This window comes from Bos taurus, chromosome 7, assembly GCF_002263795.3.
Source record: "Bos taurus isolate L1 Dominette 01449 registration number 42190680 breed Hereford chromosome 7, ARS-UCD2.0, whole genome shotgun sequence".
NCBI lineage: Eukaryota > Metazoa > Chordata > Mammalia > Artiodactyla > Bovidae > Bos > Bos taurus.
In genome coordinates, this window is record NC_037334.1 from 80,651,425 (window position 1) to 80,674,566 (window position 23,142).

The window sequence follows — 23,142 nt, forward strand, 5'->3', positions numbered from 1 at the left end:
CATGGGATTTTCCAGCCAAGAGTACTGGAGTGGGTTGCCATTTCCTTCTCCAGAGGAGCGTCCTGACCCAGGGATTGATCCCAGGTCTCCTGCTTTATAGGCAGACGCTTTACTGTCTGAGCCACCAGGGAAGTCATAGAGCAATACAAGTCCACAAGTCCATAGAACAATACATTTAAGATGCTACTTTCATTAAGAAGTAGTCTGAGAGAGAGTTGGCAGTAGTTGGGTTAGTTAATGCATTTCCTACTTGATTTGTGTTATTATATTTGGGAAATTATTTAGAATTCTTTAATTACTGAAGAGTTTCTTAAAAATAATGTTTTAGAAACACTGATAATGAAGAGAGCAAGATTAAGTATCATTTCCTTCTCTGTGACCATCATGGAAAGTTTTACTTTTGTGGTATTTTGGCAGTGTAAAAATTATAGGTAGAGCCAGGGATTTATTGTGACACCGTAAAAGCTCTTCATGAGACCCATGAAGGCAACTGCTATGAGAATCTAGGATGTGTGGTAAAATTACTTTATCTTTGAACAGTATTTTAAAATTGAATCATCTCAAGAAATGAATAAGGATTGGAAATCTTATTCATAGGGTTTTAAAAAACCTAATAAGTATTTAATCATTAATACTCGGTGAGCAAAACTTTAGATCTCCTTGCCTTTTCATTTGTTGTGGGGCTAAATATACTAGTAAACCTCTTTATACTGTGAGTGAAAGCTATTGTAAAATCTTAAAGCTTTTAGAATGGTGAATAGTCCAACTCCATTTTATTGACAAAGGAACTTAGTCCTGAAAAGGTTACGTAACAACAGCTAAACTTGAGAGCTGAGCTAGGACCAGATTCCAGGTTTCCTAGAGCCAGTCCAGTGTTCTCTGTGATGCTGGTTTAGTCACTCAGTCGTGTCTGACTCTTCACAACCCCATGAACTATAGCCCACCAGGCTCCTCTGCCCATGGAATTTCCCAGGCAAGAATACTGGAGTGGGTTGCCATTTCCTTCTCTAGGGGATCTTCCCAACCCAGGGATTGAACCAGCATCTCCTGCATTGCAGGTGGTCTCCTACATTACAAGTGTATTCTTTGCCGACTGAGCCACCAGGGACCATGAAATAAAGTATTTAATCCTTAATGCTTGGCGAACAAAACTTTAGATCTCCTTGTCTTCTCACATGCTCAGTTTCCTTTTTTTTAATGTTTACCATTGCCCGTAGACTTGTTCTGTATGTAATATATACTTTGACTCCTCACCAGTCAGATCAGCTCATTCATTCCTAAATGCTAACAGTCACCAGTAAAAGGCTGTGCCATTAGAAAAAGATTTTGCATGTTTTCTGACCATACATACTTGAAGGGGAATGAATTTAACTAACAATTATGTAAACACATACTGTGTGTCAGACACAGTTCTAAGAGTAAGAGCGTGCTCAGTCGCTCAGTTCTGTCTGATTCATTGTGACCCTAGGGACTGTCGTCTGCCAGGCTCCTCTGTCCATGGGATTTTTCCAGGTGAGAACACTGGAGTGGTTGCCATTTCCTCCTCCATGGTCTAAGAGCATTCAGTGTTAATTCGTTTAATCTTTATAACAATCCTGAGACGTAGGTTCTTCCTATTCTCATCCTCCAGATATAGGAACAAAGGAATATATAGATTAATTGGGAGAGAATTGTTATTTTAAAATATTTACACATTGAGTCTTCCAGGCTAGGAATATAGTATATTATTCTTTGTAGTAAACATTGTATTTTGCTGTTGGGCAAAAGTTTATCCTCAGTCTTTTTTTTTCCTACCCAAATATGGCGTTTCCTCCACATTTACGGAGAAGGCAATGGCACCCCACTCCAGTACTGTTGCCTGGAAAATCCCATGGATGGAGGAGCCTGGTGAGCTGCAGTCTATGGGGTCGCTGAGGGTCGGACACGACTGAGCGACTTCACTTTCACTTTCCACTTTCATGCATTGGAGAAGGAAATGGCAACCCACTCCAGTGTTCTTGCCTGGAGAATCCCATGGACAGAGAAGCCTGGTAGGCTGCAGTCCATGGGGTCACACAGAGTCGGACACGACTGAAGCGACTTGGCAGCAACCACATTTACTCTTCCAGAAGAATTTTGTAATTATTTTGTAAAGTTCCAGAAATTTTTTTCTTAATATAGGTTTTGTTTTTCGTATTGGAAAGGGAAAGTGGCGGTACTATAGTCTTTTGCATTAGTGATAATTAAAACATTTACTTGTAAAAGAATATTAAAATATTAAATAGTTAAATATTAATAGTTATACTATTTCATTAATAGTTAATAATTAAAATATTAAATAGTTAAATATTAAAATAAAAATATTTAAAAGTATATTAAAATCTTACTTCATTATGTTCTGTGTCTTAGCTCTTTATGTTTGTGCAGTGCTTTGCACATGGTAGACACCTAATATATGCTGTTACAATATCAGTTTGGGGGAGAATACGCTGAGACTATATATTATCAGATGGCGAGCCATCATTAAACAGTCTAATGTCAGTTTACTAAATTGAGAAAGGCTAAGAAGCTTCCTGTTGAATATAAACGGGAAGTTAGTGATTAACCCAACTGCACAAACACCAGATTTCTTAAGAAAGCAGAATCATTTCTAGAAAAGGAGAGGAGGTCAGCTGTAAGACATGTGTGGATTAGTTTAAGGTTTCCTTCTGCTCCACTTCTGAAGAGCAGAACCCCACCGGCACTTAGCTGCTGCTGTGGGACTTTCAGACAAGCAAGCTTTGGAGTAATAGGTATAAGTTGCTTAAGTACCTTGTAATAGGTACAGGTAATAGGTAAGCAAGCTTCGGAGTAATAGTACAAGTTGCTTAAGTACCTTGTAATAGGTACAAGGTACTAAAAATGAGGGAATTTTGTAGGTAGTACAGTTGGCCAGATCTCAGAATTGTGGTTTTTAACACAGCATTGATACCATTCAAGGCAGAAAGCATTTGAGACAGAGAAATGACAGCATCTATATTAGAATCTGTTAGGTCCTGCATTAGAGTTTTTTAACCCACTATAATCTAGGGCCTGCATTTCAGGGGTATAAGAATGAGAAAAAAAGCAGCTTATTACATGGGAGCAGAGTTCAAGACAGGCTGATTTCCTCTGGTTTTAGTGAACAGTATCCTTGCTCATTAATAAATATGACCCTATAGAAGCAGAAGAGATCAAAAAGAGATGGAAAGAATACATACAACTGTACAAAAAAAGAGTTTAATGACCCAGCTAATGACGATGGTGTAATCTCTCACTCAGAGCCGAACACTGTGGAGTATAAAATCAAGTGGGCCTTAGAAAGTGCTGCTACCAATAAAGTCAGTGGAGATGATGGAATCCTTGCAGAGCTATTTAAAATCCTAAAAGATGAGGCTATGAAAGTGCTGCACTCAGTATGTCAGCAAATTTGGAAAACCCAGCAGTGGCTGGAAAAGGTCAGTCCTCATCCCAATTCCAAAGAAGGGTAGTACTAAAGAATGTTCAAACCACCAGACAGTTGCACTCATCTCCCATGCTAGTAAGGTTATGCTCAAAGTCCTCCAAGCTAGGCTTCAGCATTACGTGAACTGAGAGCTTCCGATGTCCAAACTGGGTTTAGAAAAGACAGAGGAACCAGAGATCAAATTGCAAACATTCGCTGGATCACAGAGAAAGCAAGGGGATTCCAGAAAAATATCCATCTCTGTTTCATTGACTATGCTAAAGTCTTTGACTGTGTGTATCATAACAAACTGTGAAAAACTCTTAGAGAGATGGGAATACCAGACCATCTTACTTGTCTCCTGGGAAACCCATATTTGGGTCAAGAAGCAAAAGTTAGAACCCTGTATGGAACAACTGAGTGGTTCGGGATTGAGAAAAGAGTATGAAAAGGCTGTTTATTGTCTCCCTGTTTGTTTAACTTATACACAGAGTACATCATGCAAAATGCCAGGCTGGATGAGTTATAAGCTGGAATCAAGATTGCTGGGAGAAATATCAACAACCTCAGATATGCTGATGATACCACTCTAATGGCAGAGAGCAAAGAGGAATTCTTAAAAGAGTCTCCTGATGAGGGTGAAGGAGGACAGTGAAAAAGCCAACTTAAAACTAAATATTAAAAAAACAAAGATCCTGGCATCCGGTCCTTTCACTTCATGGCAAATGGAAGGGAAAAGGTGGAAGCAGTGACAGATTTTTTCTTCTCGGGCTCTAAAATCACTGCTAATGATAACTACAGCCATGAAATTAGAAGATGATTGCTTCTTGGCAGGAAAGCTATGACAAACCTAAACAGTGTGTTAAAAAGCAAAGACCAAAAAAAAAAAAGCAAAGACATCACTTTGCTGACAAAGGTCCATATAGTCAAGGCTATGATCTTTCTGGTAGTCATGTACAGATCTGAGAGCTGAACTATAAAGAAGGCAGAACGCCGAAGAATTGATGCTTTCGAACTGTGGTGCTGGAGAAGACTTTTAAGAATCCCTTGGAAAGCAAGGAGATCAAGCCAGTCAATTTTAAAGGAAATCAACCCTGAATACTCTTTGGAAGAACTGATGCTGAAGCTCCAATACTCTGGTCATCTGATGTGAACAGCTGGCTCATTGGAAAAGACCCTGATGCTGGGAAAGACTGAAAAGGCAGGAAAAGAGGGCAACAGAGGATGAGATGGTTGGATGACATCACTGATGCAATCGACATGAACTTGGGCAAACTCCGGGAGATGGTGAGGGATAGGGAAGCCTGCTGTGCTGCAGTCCATGGGGTTTCAAAGAGTCAGACGTGACTGGTGACTGAACACAACGAACAACAATGATGACATTATCAGTTTCTGCTCATAAAGTAGGAAGCCCAAAAGGAGTGAGGGAAGAGAGGTGGAAGCACAGGCAGAAGGACTTCAGTCCATTAAGAGGAAAAGTTGAAGACTGACAAGGGGTGGTGCATGTTCTCCCTCCCAATATCCACCTCCCAGATTCTTAGTCCCCCCAATCATTGTGTTAGGTAGGTAGAATAGGGAAAAGGAGTCCAAAATGGTGGTGGCTAAAAGACAAGGAAGGGAAAAGCCCGAGAAAATAGAACAAAGGAAGGTCAAAGGAAGGTCCGAGGACCAGAGTGAAGACTTCAGGTAGAACAAACAGCACTCCTGGCTAAGCCCAATTTGCATAGGGCAGGCCCAGGTGGAGGAAAAAAACATATAAAAGGAGGAGCCAAAGCGCTTTCTCTCTCTCTTTCTCTCCTGCGTGTGTGCACTCTTTCTCTCTCTCCCTCTCTCTCCCCTGCGCGCTCCTCCACTCTCTTCTCTTCAAGTCTTTGGGTTGGCATGCTCTCACTCTTTGAGGATGGGTTCTCCTGCTATCTTCTAAATAAAATAGAGCTGTAACACTGATTTGCCTAAGAGCTATAACATGATTTGTCCAAGACCCGAGGGCTGCGACGCACCGAGGGCTTTAATGTCCGTCGCTCCAAATCTTGGTTGTGACCAGACAAAGAACCGAGGAACATACACTCACGTGACAATTGTGTTCCTTAAGAGCTAATTTTCTGAGAAATATGCATAGGCCTCAAAGATTCAGAAGGGATTCAAGATTGCAGGTAGTGTAGTTTTCCAATAAAGTTTGTATTTTTTAAAAGTAAAAATTATATTGGCTGCTCAAAGCCTTATTATTTCAAAATGTATTCGTCCAAGAAGACGTCAGGAAGTAAAAGGAGTGAAGTTGCTTTTTAGTTTAAAAGTAACTAAAATATAGTTGTCTCGAGTTTTCAGAAAAGATGTTTACAGTAGAGGAGAAAAATGAAGTTTATAAAAGCTTTAAGGAAATGTTTTAATTTTACATTTTGCAGTCGTTTTTAGAAATGTGTTTGTGCATCCAGACTCTCACAAGAATACATAAAGGGAAAGAGGCTCTTTTTCCCAAGGTCATTAGCCAGTGCTAGAGACATGGTGTCTGAGTGTACTTTGTGTATTTTCATAAACTGGAATTTGCAGGTTGTGAGTATGTTTAATTTTAAATCCTGTTTATACATTCTTTGATGAGTGAATGTTTGTGTCTTTTCTTAAATTGTTTTTATACAGAGTGATCATAATACAGGGTTTTGAAACTTCTATCTACAGGTAATGGCATTATTCATACATTTATAGAACCTTTTAAGTACTTTCTTGAATAATAAGTATAAATCAGTATTTTAAGATATGACACATGTTAACTTTCCCCTCTGGTGATATCTAAATCTTTGATTTTATTTAATTCAAGCATTATGATATTATACTCTTATTATGAATTTGAGAATGTTAAAGCCACTAGTCTAAAAGAACTTTTTACTTTTACTTTAGGAATGTATCTCATTGACAACAAATTGTTTTTAGTTTGGCAGCTGTAGAACCATCCATGATGCTCTTGGAAAATGTCAAGAGGCATCTGAAGCGTCCAGTGTGGATTAATGCTGATGTTCTTCCTGGTCCAAATGGAAACAGCAGAGTAGTGGATGCAAAACCTTTTATAGACACTGTGACATCCTTCTCTCCAGATGTGACGTTTTCCTTGGGTTGGACAACAGGATGGCATCCTGAGAAAGTCAATGAAGGTGATAATTTAAAATATGTGTTCCTTTTATACATTCAGATATAAAAATAATACCTTTAATACAAAACCAAAACCACGTTCTATAAACCCAAGAGCCTAATGGAGAGAAAGATCTGGCCCTAAAGATGTGTGTATGACTCTTCCTTCTGTTATTTCAGATAGATCTCGTTCACTGGCGACATTTTGGTCACCAGGCTCCCACAGAAAATATTTATTTGCAAGGTCTAGAATAACCAAAGCTGCCTCTTTACATTCTGCAAATTCTGAGTTGGTCTCTTTGTACTTGTAGAGCATTCAATACTCTTTTTTTCCTTTTACTTTGAAGCAAACTCTCTCTGTTGGATGAAAGATAAAGAAGTGGTAATAAAATCTTTTTAAGTGATGCGGGCTGCCATCTATGGGGTCGCACAGAGTTGGACATGACTGAAGTGACTTAGCAGCAGTAGCAACAGCAAGGCCAGAAGTAGGGGGTGTGTGGCTGAAGAGCACGGATTCTGTTCCTTTGATATTAGAAGGTCCTCGAAATGTAGACTGCTAGGAAAGAAGCTTGGTGCCCTCATACCCTCAGGCTAGACAGAGCGTGTGGGAGGCCACGAGACTTTCCTCTCTGGGAAATTTCTTCTTTCTCTTCATGTACTCTTTTTGATGGACCTGATATTCAGCTTATTTTTCCTGGATGAAATTTATTACACTATTTGGATTCATCTTTTTCTTCATACATCCCTATTGAGTGATTGTCCAGTAAAATCACTAATTAGGGATCTAAGTCAGGGATCCAGTAAAATCAGATGCTCTGGGACACCTGAACACATGGTAAAAATAATTAACCAAGAAGATATTTAGAGTTTATGGAAATGTTAGCCTTTATTTTATGTTTATAGCATTTTAAAATTTACTTATTTGCTATTACTGTCTTTAGATGTAAAGTTTTAAAATCTAACATGAGATTAGAGTAACTGCTATCTGGTTGCGTAGTGACATTTAGGTTATAACCCCTGGACCAGCAATTGATATAATCGAGAGAAAAACGGTATACTTTAAATTTGTTCTATTTTAATTTTCTAATCATTGTATTAGTGTCAGTAAAGGATATAGCCTATAATTCAAAGTGTTTGAAGAAGGTAAACTAGAAATGATTTAATAGCTTCCATCCTGCTTCTGATCTCTTTTTAGTCACAGTTTAGTCTAACTCTGACTTTAATCTCAGGCTTGAACTGAATTAAACCATGTCTGGGTCTTTAAGTCATGTTGGTGTTGAATGTTTCCAGGCTACTTTTCCCCTGCTGGCAGATGGTCATTACCACCGTGTGCTTTATCTTCCCTTACTTCTTATGCTACAAATTTTAGGAAAGAGAGTTTATGTTTGTAGTAATGTAAGTAATAGCGTATGTTAGCAGCCCCTTTTTCTAATTAAAAAGGTACAATTTTCCAGATTTTTAAAGGAAAGCAGACCTTTCCCTTCTTTCATGAGGAAATTTAGCTACTATAGGCTTTTAGTAAATTGTTCCTTTACAGACCAATACTTTTTCAACCTACTTTTGATAGAGTTTAGGGGTTATTTTTAAAATATACATTTTTTTTCTGAAGCTGTTTATAAATAGGCAGATATATTTTCCACAATGTCTAAACTTGATTTAAAACACAAAACACACATATAAAAGCCAATTCAAATACTATTTCTATTTTAGAAAAAAATGTGTAAGTAATTTGGACTAGTCCCCACATTTAAAAAAAAAACTGAAGTTAATTATTACTTAAATAGCTCGTAAGTACCTAGCAACCATCTTTTTCCTGGAAAAGAAAGCTTAACACAAGTGGAAAATCTAAGTTTATAGAGTATATTAATGATGCAGAGCCTTAGAATTTTAAATTATATATATATATATATATATATATATAGTGCCAACATTTCCTTTTTTGTACTTGATAGATTAATCAATTCTTTTCTAAGGTTTCAGTTTTTTTGCTTGATTTGCTCTCGTTCACTTGTGACATGACTTTAGATGTAATTTTTTTATCTGCATCCCACTCAAAATATTTTCCTTCATTAAGTGGTATACTACTTTCTCTGAATCCGAATGGAAATTTTAGTGAATTACCTATGAATTTACATATTCATATATAATTTAATTTTTATCCTTCCCTGGTGGCTCAGATGGTAAAGTGTCTGCCTGCAGTGCAGGAGACCTGGGTTTGATCCCTGGGTTGGGAAGATCCCCTGGAGAAGGAAATGGCAACCCACTCCAGTATTCTTGCCTGGAAAATCCCATGGTCGGAGGAGTCTTATAGGTTACAGTCCATGGACTTTCTCTGAATCCAAATGGAAATTTTAGTGAATTACCTATGAAGTTACATATTCATATATAATTTAATTTTTACTTAATTGACTTTTTAGGATTCTGGTGAGAAAAGTTAAATTTCTTTCTTTTCACTTCAGGTTACAGTTGGACAATGGTGAAAGAGATGGAATATATATGTAACGAACTAAATCAGCCTGTAACATTTCCTGTCAGAGCAGCATTAGTCAGGCAGTCTTGTTCTCAGTTACTCTGGCTTTTGAAGCAATCAAACAGGTATGTGTAAATCTGACAGCGTAGTGTGTACATGTGAGTGTGTATGAAAGATGAGAGTGTGTGTGAAAGATGAAAACTGGTCATACAGACAGTGTGTGAGAGAAAGAGACAGAAGGTGGACGCTGATCTGGCAGTGCTCCGACCTCCTCACTGGAATGAAGCTTCTTGATGAATCTTAATATCAGGTCTTCCACCTCCGTTCCGCACGAAACCTTTTGCATGTAATAGGTACCCAGTAAATGTTTGTCATTTTTTTCAATATGCTATACATTCACAAAAAGTTATAAGTGGATACAATAATTTCCCTTTGAATTCTGTCATAATTCTAAGTCTTTTCCATATAAAAATTTTGTTATTTTAAAAATTAATTTTTTTTTGGCTGTGCAGCTTGTGAGATCTTAGCTCCCTAACCAGAGATTGAATCTGTACCCTTCGCAGTGAAAGTACCAAGTCCTGGACTGCCAAGGAATTCCCCAAATTTTGTTTTTTTATCATGTCAAAAAAATATGTTGGACCATGTATTAAATATTATAAAGCTACAGATAGTAAAACAGTTTTGATACTATGTTTTTTAATAGGCTAGTCAATAGGACAGCAGGGAAAGCCCAGAAATAAACTCAGCTCTATCATGGAACTTAGGATAGGAAAAGGCTGGTATTTCAGATCATTGGTGTAAAAGTTCAATAACTTGTATTGGGACAGGCAACATTGTAGGAAAAACAAAGTAAATGACCTTCCTTAATCTTCCTCCAAAATAAATTCCAGATGAATTAAAGACTTGAACACCAAACAATAAGTGCATAAAGAAAACACAATTGATGATTTTTTTTTTTTTGTATATATAGTTTCAGAATGGAGAAGACCCTTCTTGGTAAGGCACAAAACCCAGAAGCAATAAAAGAAAAGTTTGATACATTTGAATACATAGAAATGAAAAGATTCTGGTAAAACTGTCCTCAACACATATGTTACATCATTGTAAACAATTCTAACAAACAAGTACTTATCACAAATCATCCAGAAAAAGACCCAGTTTGATAATTCACTGTATTTTAGAGAATAAGGGAAGCGTATACCCAAATATGAGAGAAATATCCGTATTCCTGTGGGTAGAGTTTTACTAAATGCTTTTTTCAGTTTTTATGAAAATAACCCTATTTTCTCACATTATATATTAATAAAATAAATTATATTAGCATTTTATATATTGAATCATCCACACATTTACAGAATAAACTCTCTTGATTGAGATTTATCATTCTTTTAAAGTCTGCTGAATTTTATTGCTAATATTTTAGTTAGAATTTCAGCATTTTAAAGTGAGATTGGTCTGTAGTTTTTTCTTTGTCAGTTTTGGGTATCAATATCATGGACATTTCATTAGGAAAAAACTAAGGACCTTTCTTTCTTTTTACATTTCCTAGGATGTTAAAAATAACATTCAAATAGCCTGTACCTGAGTTTGAATAAACTCAACGTTGAAACCAACCTGATGCTGAGTGTTAGAGGCTCAGTCGTGTCTGACTCTTTGTGACCCCATGGATAGTAGCCCACCCGGCTCCTCTGTCCATGAAATTCTCCAGGCAAGAATACTGGAGAGGGTTGCCATTCCCTTCTCCAGTGCATCGTCCCAACCCAGGGATCGAACCTGGGTTTCCGGCATTGCAGGCAGATTCTTCACCGTCTGAGCTACCAAGGAATATAAATATAATTTTTATTTTATTTTTCATTGACTGTTTTAAGGGTGACTTACTGTCATAAAAATAATTTTAAACCTGCAGAAAAGTTGCAACATCTCCTTTACCCATGTTCCCAAATTGTTTATCCATTCTTTCTTCCTCTATCCTTCTCTCTCCCCCATCTCCTTTTCTTTTTTTCTGTTTCGTTTTTCTGTTATGATGTCTCATATCCTGAAGTCCTCCAGTGTAGACTTACCCACACAAGAATGCACTTCTGTATTTCTACTATGTAGCCTCCCAACCAGGAAATCAGCATTCAGGCAAAACTGCCCCTATAGTCTTCAGATCCCATTCAAATTTATCAGTCATTCCAACAATCCTTATTTCCTTGTGGTCTATGAAACTCTCTAAGAACATGCATTGCATTTAGTTTGCATCAGTCTCTTTCAAAATTCTTCCTCAATTTTTCCTTTCCTCTCATACACGTAACAGTCTTAAAGACTATAGGCCCTTTATTATGAAAAATACCCTCAGTCTCAATCAGTTCAATATTTCCTCATGCTAGATCTCAGGTCTTGCATTCTTGGCAAGCTAATCATGTACTTGTCCCAATTCCCAAATCAGTCACTTCTTCAAGGATCCCTTCTTGATTATAGTAGCAGGTGGTATTTAGAAAGCAAAATCTGGGATTTTAGTATAATCATTGCTCCTAGAGTGTCAGTGCTTCCAGGACTGTTAAGGATAGGAAAGAATTCTTAAGCAAGACACAAAAATCATTAGCCATAAAGGATATGTTTAAGTAATTTGAACACATTAAAACTTGGAAATTCTTTCCATCAAAAAACACCATGAAGAATATGAACAGGTTAGGCAGAGTTGGGGAATATTTTTGTATATCAAAAGGGCTCTAATCAATTTATAATGAATTCTGTATTCTATTGTGTGCACATCAGAGTTCGTCTATTATTGAATATTTGGATTATTTCATGGTTTTGTCTATTGCAAAAATTAGTGTTGTGAACATTCATATATATATATATATATATATATGTACATATATATAAATGTGAGCACACACATACATCCTGGTGCAAATGTGCCTAAAGACTATATCAGGAAGGAACTTCTAGAAATAGAATTTCTAGGTCATAGGGTGTTCATATTTTCAATTCTAGTGGATACTGCTATTTTCCAAAGAAAATGAATAAACTGTGGCTACATGTTTCAACTTGAATACATTTCACAAAAAATATTCAGCAAAAGAAGCAATACCAAAAATATTACATCCCATATGATTCCACTTATATAAAATTTATTAACAGGCAAAAATTAAGCTGTATTGTTTAGGATGGATATACAGGTGGTAAATAAAGCATGAAGATGGCAACTGAAAAGTCTAGGCTGTGAGAACTCCGGGGGAGAGGCGAGGCTGTGATGGGGCTCTGATATACAGGTGTCTCCTAAGGTGCTGGCAAGGTTCTTTTCTTGGTTTGTGTTGTGTTACACTGGAGTTCATTTTATAATAATTTGTCAAAATTTACATTTATGTTTTATGCATCTTTTCCTATATGTGTTATTTCACAGTGGAAAGAGCTTTAAAAATGAAACCTGAGAGGTGATTTGAATGAATGCAATTTAAAATGCCCTTAGGCAATTTTATTTTTCCTGTTTTAGTTTGTATACCATAGTGGGAGGTTTAAAAGAGGCAAAACAACACTGGAAAGCTCTTCTTTTAACCTAAATTCATATCTGTCTTTTTATAAGGTTTGTCTCCATGGTGCTTGAATAAAGTAATAAAAATGCCATTTTAGCAAAAATATGTTTTTAGAGTAATTCTTATTTTTTTCCTGTGTTCCCCACTGTAGTTTAAAATTTTTCTGGGTTTGTCACATAATACTCTTATGGAGCGAAGTCCAAAGTACTTTCCTTTGTTACATTTCCAGAATGGTGTTATCATCCTTAAGGAGAGTAATGTGTCAGTATAATAACAAGAATATATATATTGGTTAGACAGTTTTCCCATCTTTAGTAGAACAGCCGCTTTGGAGATTTTCTCCTGGATTCTGACATGCTTATGAGGAAAATAAATATGAAAATACTTAAAGAGATTTGCATTTCTCTAAATTCTAATAAGAACAGTGTAATAGTAATGTCACCGGAAGAAATGAAAATATATGATTTAAGAAGCATTTGAACTTCTGAGCATATTCTTACATCCATAATCAATCTGTATATATTATTATTGTTTTTTGACTCCAGAAATAGATCTAGGTTTATTCTCTTTGGCATTCTTATATCTCTTACAGAAACCCCCAGAAGGGATAGCAGGGCCACTTAGAAGTGGACATGAATGTTGGGAATGTCAGTGACAATTGTATCTCTTCACTGTCCCTTCCAGTCATGCTTTTGACTCTGGCCTGGCTACTGAAGAAACCAGGTTAGAGCTGTGGTTTTGTGTAGGGAACGGATTCCTTGATCAACAACACAGTCTCCTCTGTTCTTTTGTCCAAAATTGGGCCTATTTACAGAGCTAACCATTCTGGGTTTCTAAAGTCATATGAGGGTTACCTAATTTAGGCAATAGTGATGTGAATTTTATTCTGTCTAGTCCCTTTGATGTTGATGAAGGAATGAAACAGGAAAATACAGTTCCACCAGTGCTAATTAATTTTTCTTCTATGTGAATTTGGGTTAGAGACAAGTGAGAGTGACTGTGTTTAGGCTTGTTGGAATTCTTCATCACTGTTTCTTATCTTTCTCTATTAACTATATAATTCTGTTTTGTTTTGATGCAGGTACAGCCTGACCATTTGGACTGGAAAAAATGATAGCTATTCCACTGAAGATTTACTTTTTATTAGAGATCATTTTGACAAAAAACGAGTTTTCTATGACATCTTGGAACCACAAAACCATGAATTTAAACAAGCCATTGGAATCAAAATTAATCTCTAAGATGAAAATTCTGCTAAATTATTTCATGTTTTGCTTTTTCAATCCTTCTTTGTCTGATCTGAATTAATTATGATGATTGATTTATGTTCCAGTTCATCCAATCAAAAAATACTTATTGAGGCTTACTCTGTTAGGCTTCTGTCCTTATAATACTGTACCTACCTACAAGATTTGGAAAGAAGAGATTTCACTGGGCCTCATATAATAATGATTTAGGAAAATGAATCTTTAAAACCATTAATAAAAATATTTTGGTGTATTGAAAATAATTGAAAAAATCCACGTGTCATACAGATACTAAATTACATGTTGGTGCTAGCATTACAGAGATTCCATAAAAATATGCCATCCTCTTTTCTTTTCCCTGGAGAACTAATTATTTCAGAGACTACAGAAGAGAAAGAGGGCTTTAAAAACGTTTTTAACTTTCACAGGGTTGAGCAGTTTTCTTATAACAAGATCAAGTCTATTTACTGAAAGCAATGAGGATTAAATTAGGATGTATCTAGAATTTCCTTATTGCTCAGAGCATCCTGACAGCCATATATTAATGTGTTGTTTTGTATTCTTTGTTTTGATCACAGTATCTTATCTAGAGTGAGCAAAATACTATTGGAGAGCAGAATTTTAATCCTGGTAATCTATTATTTGTTTTTCAAGATTTTCACCCACACCACCTTGTTCCAGGCCCTTGTTCTACTACTAGAATTTTAAAAATTATTTCCTCATGACTTCATTCCTCACATTACTCAAAGAAACGCTGGATAATTCTGCTGAAAAAAAAAAAAAACTTTAAAAACACCTCTTTCTTTATGCCAAATCAAAAGTCTCTAGGGGCTTCTTAAATTCAACTTCATTGAATTTTACTCTTTCAATACCCTTCCTAATATAGTCCCACTCTGCAAGTTAATTCAGTGTCCTCAGCACAGTGCTTTGTTTCAAAAACGCTTACATCATCAGTAATCTCCAGATTTTTTTAACGATTACTTTTAACCGATAGTGTTCACTAATTGTGTCATCCATTGTAGTTGTGTCTCCTTAGCTAGACTATGGAGTCCTTCATGGTGAGAGAACATTCTCAATTGTCTTTACAGTATCTGGCATAGTCCTGAGCAAGGTATTCAGAAAAATGTGTTGCTTCTTTGATTTATTAAAAAGTACTTTACCAGTGAATGCCCTAAGATATGTAATTTGTCTTTTATCAACCATTTCCCCCAGAGAATAAAATAGTGCTGTGCAGAGAAAAGAGCTTGGGTTTTGAATTCAGATAGACTTCCCTTACAGCCCCACCTCTGTCCCTTACTAGCCATGGGTTTGAGGAAATATTTAACCTCATTGAGTCTTGACTCCTTCCTGTATAAAATGGGGGCGGGGGCCAGGGTGGAGGATGAGGATTCTCTTGTAAGGTTGTTGTGAAGATTAAGGGAGATTCTTGAAATGGAAGCATGTAGCTCAGCGCTCGTCTCATAGCAAGTGCTCAACAGATAGTCCCTGTTTATTAGACTTACGTGTGATTATACCCATTGTAGATAGACAAAAGTAAGAGATATAACGTGAAACATTGTACACGTGCAATACTTAAAGAAAATGATCATATTCTACTTTAAATTTTAGTACAACTGAATATGGTGCTATTGGTCAAATAACACCTAAAACTTCACTTTCTATGGTTGTTTGCCAAAAGCAAAAGGTGCAATTTCATAATTATAACAATTGTAGCAAAGAATAACTCTTAAAAACTATGGTAAAAAGTATTGTTTACATTATAAATGTTCTAAAATGACCATGCTTAGCTTTCACAAAAAAAGTTGAATTTATAAATGAACTACATTTAAGTTTAAAATAAAATTCATTTGCCCAGATTATTTTTACTGTTTATCTGGTCCTCAATAATATTTTTAAAGTATTAATCTTAAAGCCAAATACCTTTATATTGCGAAATTTATCAACTGAGTGTTATTTAGATTAAGATTTAAAACTGTATTTTAAAGTGTTCTTGGGAATAAAAGGGCTTCCCAGGTGACTCAATGGTAAAGAATCCACCTGCCAATTCAGAAGATGCCAGAAGTGCTGGTTTGGTCCTTGGGTGGGAAAGATAACCTGGAGGAGAAAATAGCAACCTGCTTCAGCATTCTTGCCAAGAAAATCCCACGGACAGAGAAGGCTGGCGGGCTACACTCCATGGGGCCCCAAAGAGTCGGACGCAAGAGCACCCACAGCAGCAGGAATAAAAATTTTATATAAGAGAATTATAAAATTTACTCTGCTGAAAGTAAAATTTAAATGGATTATGGTCCATATGGAAAAAAGGATAACGATCCCTCCTTCACACCCTACACAGATAATAATTTGAGTTGGATCTTAGGCCTAAAAGTGAAAGCTAAATCTATAAAGCATTTAGAAGAGAATAAAGGAGAATGTTTTCATGATTTTAGGCAATTATTTCTTTCCATTTTTAAATTTCAGCTTTACTGAGATAAATTGACACATAAAATTGTAAGGTATTATTATTAAATATTTGGGAAGAAGTTCGCAGGTACAAGTAAATGATTTAATAACACCTGTTTTTTTCTCTCCAGATTCTCTGATTTAATGTATTAAGATCCCATAGCATCCAAATGCTGTTTCTCAAGCCTGCAGAGCAATCCTCTCCCTAGAAAATGCTTTTGTACAAGATCCAATTGTTTAAAAAATCAGAGCTTTTAAAAGGAGAGTGGCTGATGGCCCTGTAACACTGATTTGATTGCTGAGCGACCAGATGCGTATTCGTTTATCCAGTGGGAAACTGGTGCGAGTTATTCAGAACAGGTTGTTCGTTTGCTTCTTTGTTGCAGCTAGGATTTTAGATTTTTCCTTGTAACTGAAAACCACAACAACAACAACCTAAATACCTAGTGAATATATAGAAAAATGCAATATTTCTCATTTTGAAATTTAAGGTGGGAGTCTACCTAGTATGAGCTTACTGTCTTATAAGTTCATGAATCAGTGCAAGGAATATTGTGTGTTAGAAAGATGAGAATAGTAGTGCTGAAGTGCTTTTTAATCTAGAAAATGAGAGTATAATGAATTAGTGGAACCAAGAAGAACTGATCACAGGTCTTGAAAGAAATGGGCAGGATCCAGGATGCTTGGCGGCCTCAGCAGCAGGAGTTCAGGGGCCTTGTTCCAGCGCCCCACCTCAGAGCCACTCTTCTAGTCTTCATTATGATTACATCTCTGTTCCTTGTACATCTGGACTGCCATGCTTTGGTCCAGAGACCTTAATTTTTCCAGTCACTTGTGTCTTTCATGAGGGAGACATGTACTTCAGGGCTCAGTAGGAACTCTGGGGTGGGGGAGCAGTGGGAGGAAAAGGGACACCTAATTGATGTTTGATTTGCTGAAGCAGGGCAAATAATTCAGAAATGATTTCTATCCCAAGGCTCTTATCGTCTAGTACGGGGAGCAAAAGTGAAAGCGAAGTCATGTCCAATTCTTTGTGACCCCATGGACTGTAGCCTATGAGGTTCCTCCATCCATGGAATTTTCCAGGCAAGAGTACTGGACTGAGTTGCCCTTTCCTTCTCCAGGGGATCTCACCAACCCAGGGCTTGAAGCCGGGTCTCCAGCATTGCAAGCAGACGATTTTACTGTCTGAGCCACCAGGGAAGCTCGAGCTACAAAGGAAGCCCAGTAGGGGGAGAGAGACTTGTAAATAGAATGTTGGATATTTGCTGTAACTCCTGTAATGGAACTATACTCCAGGTTGTGGCAAGAGACAGCAGTCTGTTCTAATTTGGCGAGAATACTTAAGTTGTGTTAAGTAAGATTCACTATGTAGACAGAAGGAATGGCCTTTCTGACAGAAGCACACGAGCAGAGGAACTCTTAAGGAGGAAAAACTTGTTCAGAAAAGTTTTTGTGCAGGCACTGTATCTCAAAGCTGAACATTTAGGCAGGGGCCAGATTAACTATTCAAGCTAAGGAGTTTGCTCCTTTTCTCTCAAGCTTAGGAGGCATCATGCCATTTTAAGCAGGGCTGCGTTCTCAGTTTTGAGTGTTACAAAGATGACTCCAATGGCATGAGAAGGGGCCTTAGAATTCTTGAAAGGAGATGATGCCTTGAATTAAGGCGGTAGCAAAAGGGGATGGGAAGGCTCAAGACAGAGAAAGGTTAAGGAAGAACTTTTAAGACTCTGTAAACTAGTTGAATAAGAAGTATGGGGGAGAAGGAAGAATCTAATAATACATATGCTGGGCTCGTGTAACAGAGGGTCAGGAGGAGCCACTGACCCAAACAGGACAAGACAGAGGCTAGATATTGCTATATTTCTCAGTGATTTGTTGACATTGCTACTTGATACCAATTTGGAAAGAAAAATAAAAACCCCATCTTCCTGCCTCTGAACTCACCTCTCATCTACGGTCATACCACACTCAACACAACCAATCTCATCTGAACTCATCTCCCATTCTGACTTTAGGAAGAATGCTCTTTAATTCAGGTTTCCAGGTAGTGCTGGTGGTAAGGAATCCATCTGCCAGTGCAGGGGATGCAAGAGTGGAGGGTTCAGTCCTCAGGTCAGGAAGATCCCCTGGAGTAGGAAACGGCAACCCACTCCAGTATTCTTTCCTGGAAAATTCCATGGACAGAGGAGCTGGTGGGCTATAGTCCATGGGGCTGTAAAGAGTTGGACGTGACTGAGCTCTTTAATTCTATCAGTTTCTTAAACAACTACACCCACTCCCCAGTAACTGCTACTTTACTACATATTTTTTAATTATGTCGTAATTTTAACCAACAAAAGCTACCCCATGGTCTAACCATCAGAGTAGAGAGAAAACAGGCAAACCTTGAAAGGTGCTCACCCAACCTCCTGTCCTCTAAGGGAGGCTCTTCTGTTTCTATGCTTCTGCTCACAAAAGGAACCAGTCTGACTAAATCAGGCAGTTGCGTTGTTCTGGGTTTGATTGCTGCTATAGAATCTTCATAAAGGCTGGTCATTGCCCCTTTCTTCTTTATCCCTTTCTTGGGGTCACATAATGTAGTAAGAATTTAGGAAATTTAATTGAAGTATTTACTGCGAGAGTCTGTTGCCACTTTGTGAATTCAAGAGCTAATCAAAAAATTCTGAATTAAAGTTGAAGGGTGTGATCTCTTCACAGAGCCTGTTGAGCTCTGTCCCTAAGCCAAGGTTTCTATAAGGTCTTTCATGACTTCCCTGGGGCTTTCTCCTGGTGCACGTCCTCTGCTAGACTATGATTATTTTATGGGTTTGTGTTTTGCCCTCAACTGTGCTGTTGGGGGAGAGGTCATTCATCATTTTTGTATGATACTTGGTCAGAACAGGCCCTTAACAAATGATGGATGAATGGTTGATGGATGACATGAAACCTCAGCAATTCTCTTAGATCAATGGTTCCTAAAGTGTGGCCCACAAACCCCTCAGTGTCCCTGAGATGCTTTTAGAAGGGAGATGAGATCAAAACCGTTTGTGAAATTGCCCATCTCACCGTGTTGACATTTGCACTGATGGCAGAAAAAAGAACATTAGGTTCAGCTGTTGATACCTGGTGTGCTGTGTGCTATGCTTAGTCACTCAGTCGTGTCTGACTCTTTGTGACCCTGTGGACTGTAGCCCACCAGGCTCTTCTTGTCCATGGGGATTCTCCAGGCAAGAATACTGGAGTGAGTTGCCATGCCATCCTCCAGGGGATCTTCCCAACCCAGGAATCAAACCCAGGTCCCCCGCATTGCAGGTGGATTCTTTACTGTGTGAGCCACCAGGGAAGCCCTTAGTATGAATCAAATTCATGGCATCAACTATCAATCATAATCTCCACTGCCCTACATGTTAAAAAGAACACAGGAATATCATCAGTGACTCAGCAATAATTAGTAATGTCAGTAAATCTTGATCCTGAGTACATATCTTTTTAAGATTCCATGTGATGGAATTGAGGTAGGGTACAGCTCTGTTGTACTGAAGTTCAGGACTTGTTTTTATTTATTTATTTATTTTTTTTTTTTAGGGCTTGCTTTAAAGAAAAGCCCTTGATGCAAACTGAACCAGCCATTTTTTTCATGGAAAAAATATTTACTTGAAAGAACTGACAGCCCAGTTACTTAGTCTTGGGTAACTGGCAGATATTTTCTCAAAAATGAACAAAGCAAGCTTGTCACTTAAAGGAAAACAACTGACGGTATCTGCTGCCAATGATAAAACCCGAGCTTTTACATGAAAAAATGGAATTTAACTCAACTTGAACCATCATGCTGAGCTTGATAATTCCCAATACTTAAGGACTTTGATACCAGTGGTGATATTAATAAATGTTATTTTTTAATGTTGCATAGTGCAGTGTGTCAACACTTAGAATATCTGCATAACTCAAGGAATCATTGTTTTACAAATTACTAGTGCATGATATTATAAGGTCTTGCTTGAATAAGGAATCCATTCAAAGTGCAAGACAAAGCAGGGAAATTTAATGTAACAGAAAATGATAATTCCTTGGTGTGGCTTCAGATTCTATACCACAACTAATCGTTTAAGAAACTACCACCTACTTAACAAGTATGAGTACAGTATCAAGAAAGATGATCTAGAATTACCTGAAAAGTGTATTAAACTATTTCTTCCTTTTATATATATCTGCGTGATGCCATATTTTCTTCATGTTTCCACTAAACTTTTTACAACAGATTGAAGCAGAAACAGGGATGAGAATACAGCTGTTTTCTATTAAGTCAAACATTTAAGAGACTGCAAAAACATGAAACACTGCCACTCTTCTCACTAAATATATTTTGGAAAATGTAGCTATTTTTCATAAAATATTTATGCTAATGTGTAATGGGTTTGGCATTTTAAAACAGTATTTTTAAAATGTCCCATTTTTAAATTTTAATGTAGTAAATATTGATACACATAACCCAGATATACAAAAAACAAAATAACAAAAAAAAATTTGAGGTTCTAATTTTTAATACTATGGAGTTCTAGGACCAAAATGTGTGAATGTCTCAAGGTGTTTCAGGTGTTCAGCATTTATGGATAAAAGGTTCATGCCATTTCTACTTTGATCATTCTAGCATTGTTTCTTTAAGCTATAAAATATATGTAAGTCAGTCAGTCAGTTTAGTCACTCAGTCATGTCCGACTCTTTGCAACCCCATGGACTGCAGCATGCCAGGCCTACCTGTCCATCACCAACTCCCAGAGTTTAAACAAACTCATGTCCATTGAGTCAGTGATGCCATCCAACCATCTCATCCTCTGTTGTCCCCTTCTCCTTTCGCCTTCAATCTTTCCCAGCATCAGGGTCTTTTTAAATGAGTCAGCTCTTCACATGAGGTGGCCAAAGTATTGGAGTTTCAGCTTCAACATCAGTCCTTCCAATGAACATTCAGGACTGATTTCCTTTAGGATGGACTGATTGGATCTCCTTGCAATCCAAGGGACTCTCAAGAATCTTCTCCAACACCACAGTTCAAAAGCATCAATTCTTCAGCACTCAGCTTTCTTTACAGTCCAACTCTCACGTCCATACATGACCACTGGAAAAACCATAGCCTTGACTAGATGGACCTTCGTTGGCAAAGTAATGTCTCTGCTTTTTAATATGCTGTCTAGGTTGGTCATAACTTTCCTTCCAAGGAGAAAGTGTCTTTTAATTTTATGGCTGCAATCACCATCTGCAGTGATTTTGGAGCCCAAAAACAGTCTCTCACGGTCCACTGTTTCTCCATCTATTTGCCATGAAGTGATGGGACCGGATGCCATGATCTTTAGCCAACTTTTTGACTCTCCTCTTTCACTTTCATCAAGAGGCTCTTTAGTTCTTCTTCACTTTCTGTCATAAGGATGGTGTCGTCTGTATATCTGAGGTTTTGATATTTCTCCCAGCAATCTTGATTCCAGTTTGTGCTTCATCCAGCCCAGTGTTTCTCATGATGTACTCTGCATGTAAGTTAAATAAGCAGGGTGACAATATACAGCGTTGACGTACTCCTTTCACAATTTGGAACCAGTCTGTTGTTCCATGTCCAGTTCTAACTGTTGCTTCCTGACTTCCATGCAGATTTCTCAAGAGGCAGGTCAGGTGGTCTTGTATTCCCATCTCTTGAAGAATTTTCCACAGTTTATTGTGATCCACACAGTCAAAGTCTTTGGCACAGTCAATAAAGCAGATGTTCTTCTGGAACTCTCTTGCTTTTTTGATGATCCAGTGGATGTTGGCAATTTGATCTCTGATTCCTCTACCTTTTCTAAATCCAGCTTGACCATCTGGAAGTTCACGGTTCATGTATTGTTGAAGCCTGGCTTGGAGAATTTTGAGCATTACTTTACTAGTGTGTGGGATGAGTACAATTGTGCGGTAGTTTGAGCATTCTTTGGCATTGCCTTTCTTTGGGATTGGATTGAAAACTGACCTTTTCCAGTGCTATGGCCACTGCTGAGTTTTCCAAATTTGCTGGCATATTGAGTGCAGCACTTTCACAGCATCATCTTTTAGGATTTGAAATAGCTCAACTAGAGTTCCATCATCTCTTCTAGCTTTGTTCGTAGTGATGCTTCCTAAGGCACACTTGACTTCACTTTCCAGGATATCTGGCTCTAGGTGAGTGATCACACCATTGTGGTTATCTGGGTCATGAGGATCTTTTTTGTATAGTTCTTCTGTGTATTCTTGCCACCTCTTCTTAATATCTTCTGCTTCTGTTAGGTCCATACCATTTCTGTCCTTTATTGAGCCCATCTTTGCATGAAATGTTCCCTTGGTATCTCTAATTTAAATGTATTTTGTGTCTAAACATATTCAATCCTTGAAAAATAGTTTTATTAGTCTTTTTTATTTCTTGGCTGCACCTCAGTTTGTGGAATCTTAGTTCCCCAACCAGGGATTGAACTGGGCCGTTGGCAGTGAAAGCTCAAAAGTCCTAATCACCAGACAATCAGGGAATTTCCTATTAGCCTTTAAATTGAAAAATATATACACAAGCAATTTTAAGATTCAAACAGTACAGAAGTATGTTGAAGTTGTTTTTTAGTTAAAAGGCTGTATAAAATAATGACCCATTTGTAACTTTGTAGGGGAAAGAGATGGAGAAGGCAATGGCAACCCACTCCAGTACTCTTGCCTGGAAAGTCCCATGGACAGAGGAGCCTGGTGGGCTGCAGTCCATGGGGTTGCGAACAGTCGGACACGACTGAGTGACTTTACTTTCACTTTTCACTTTCATGCATTGGAGAAGGAAATGGCAACCCACTCCAGTGTTTTTGCCTGGAGAATCCCAGGGACAGGGGAGCCTGGTGGGCTGCCATCTATGGGGTTGCACAGAGTTGGACACGACTGAAGCGACTT

The 23,142-nt window shown here is 37.7% G+C and overlaps 1 protein-coding gene across 2 annotated transcripts in view; it reads left to right on the plus strand.

Annotated features, from left to right (window-relative positions):
- Positions 1 to 15,656, plus strand: part of FAM151B (family with sequence similarity 151 member B) — a 34,098-nt gene extending 18,442 nt beyond the window's left edge. For both annotated transcript variants that reach the window (NM_001099713.2, XM_010807581.4), the window contains 3 exon segments: positions 6,368 to 6,585; positions 9,022 to 9,157; positions 13,632 to 15,656. In NM_001099713.2, coding sequence (NP_001093183.1) covers positions 6,368 to 6,585; positions 9,022 to 9,157; positions 13,632 to 13,791 — 514 coding nt within the window. In that variant the 3' untranslated portion in view covers positions 13,792 to 15,656.
- The last annotated feature ends 7,486 nt before the right edge of the window (positions 15,657 to 23,142 follow it).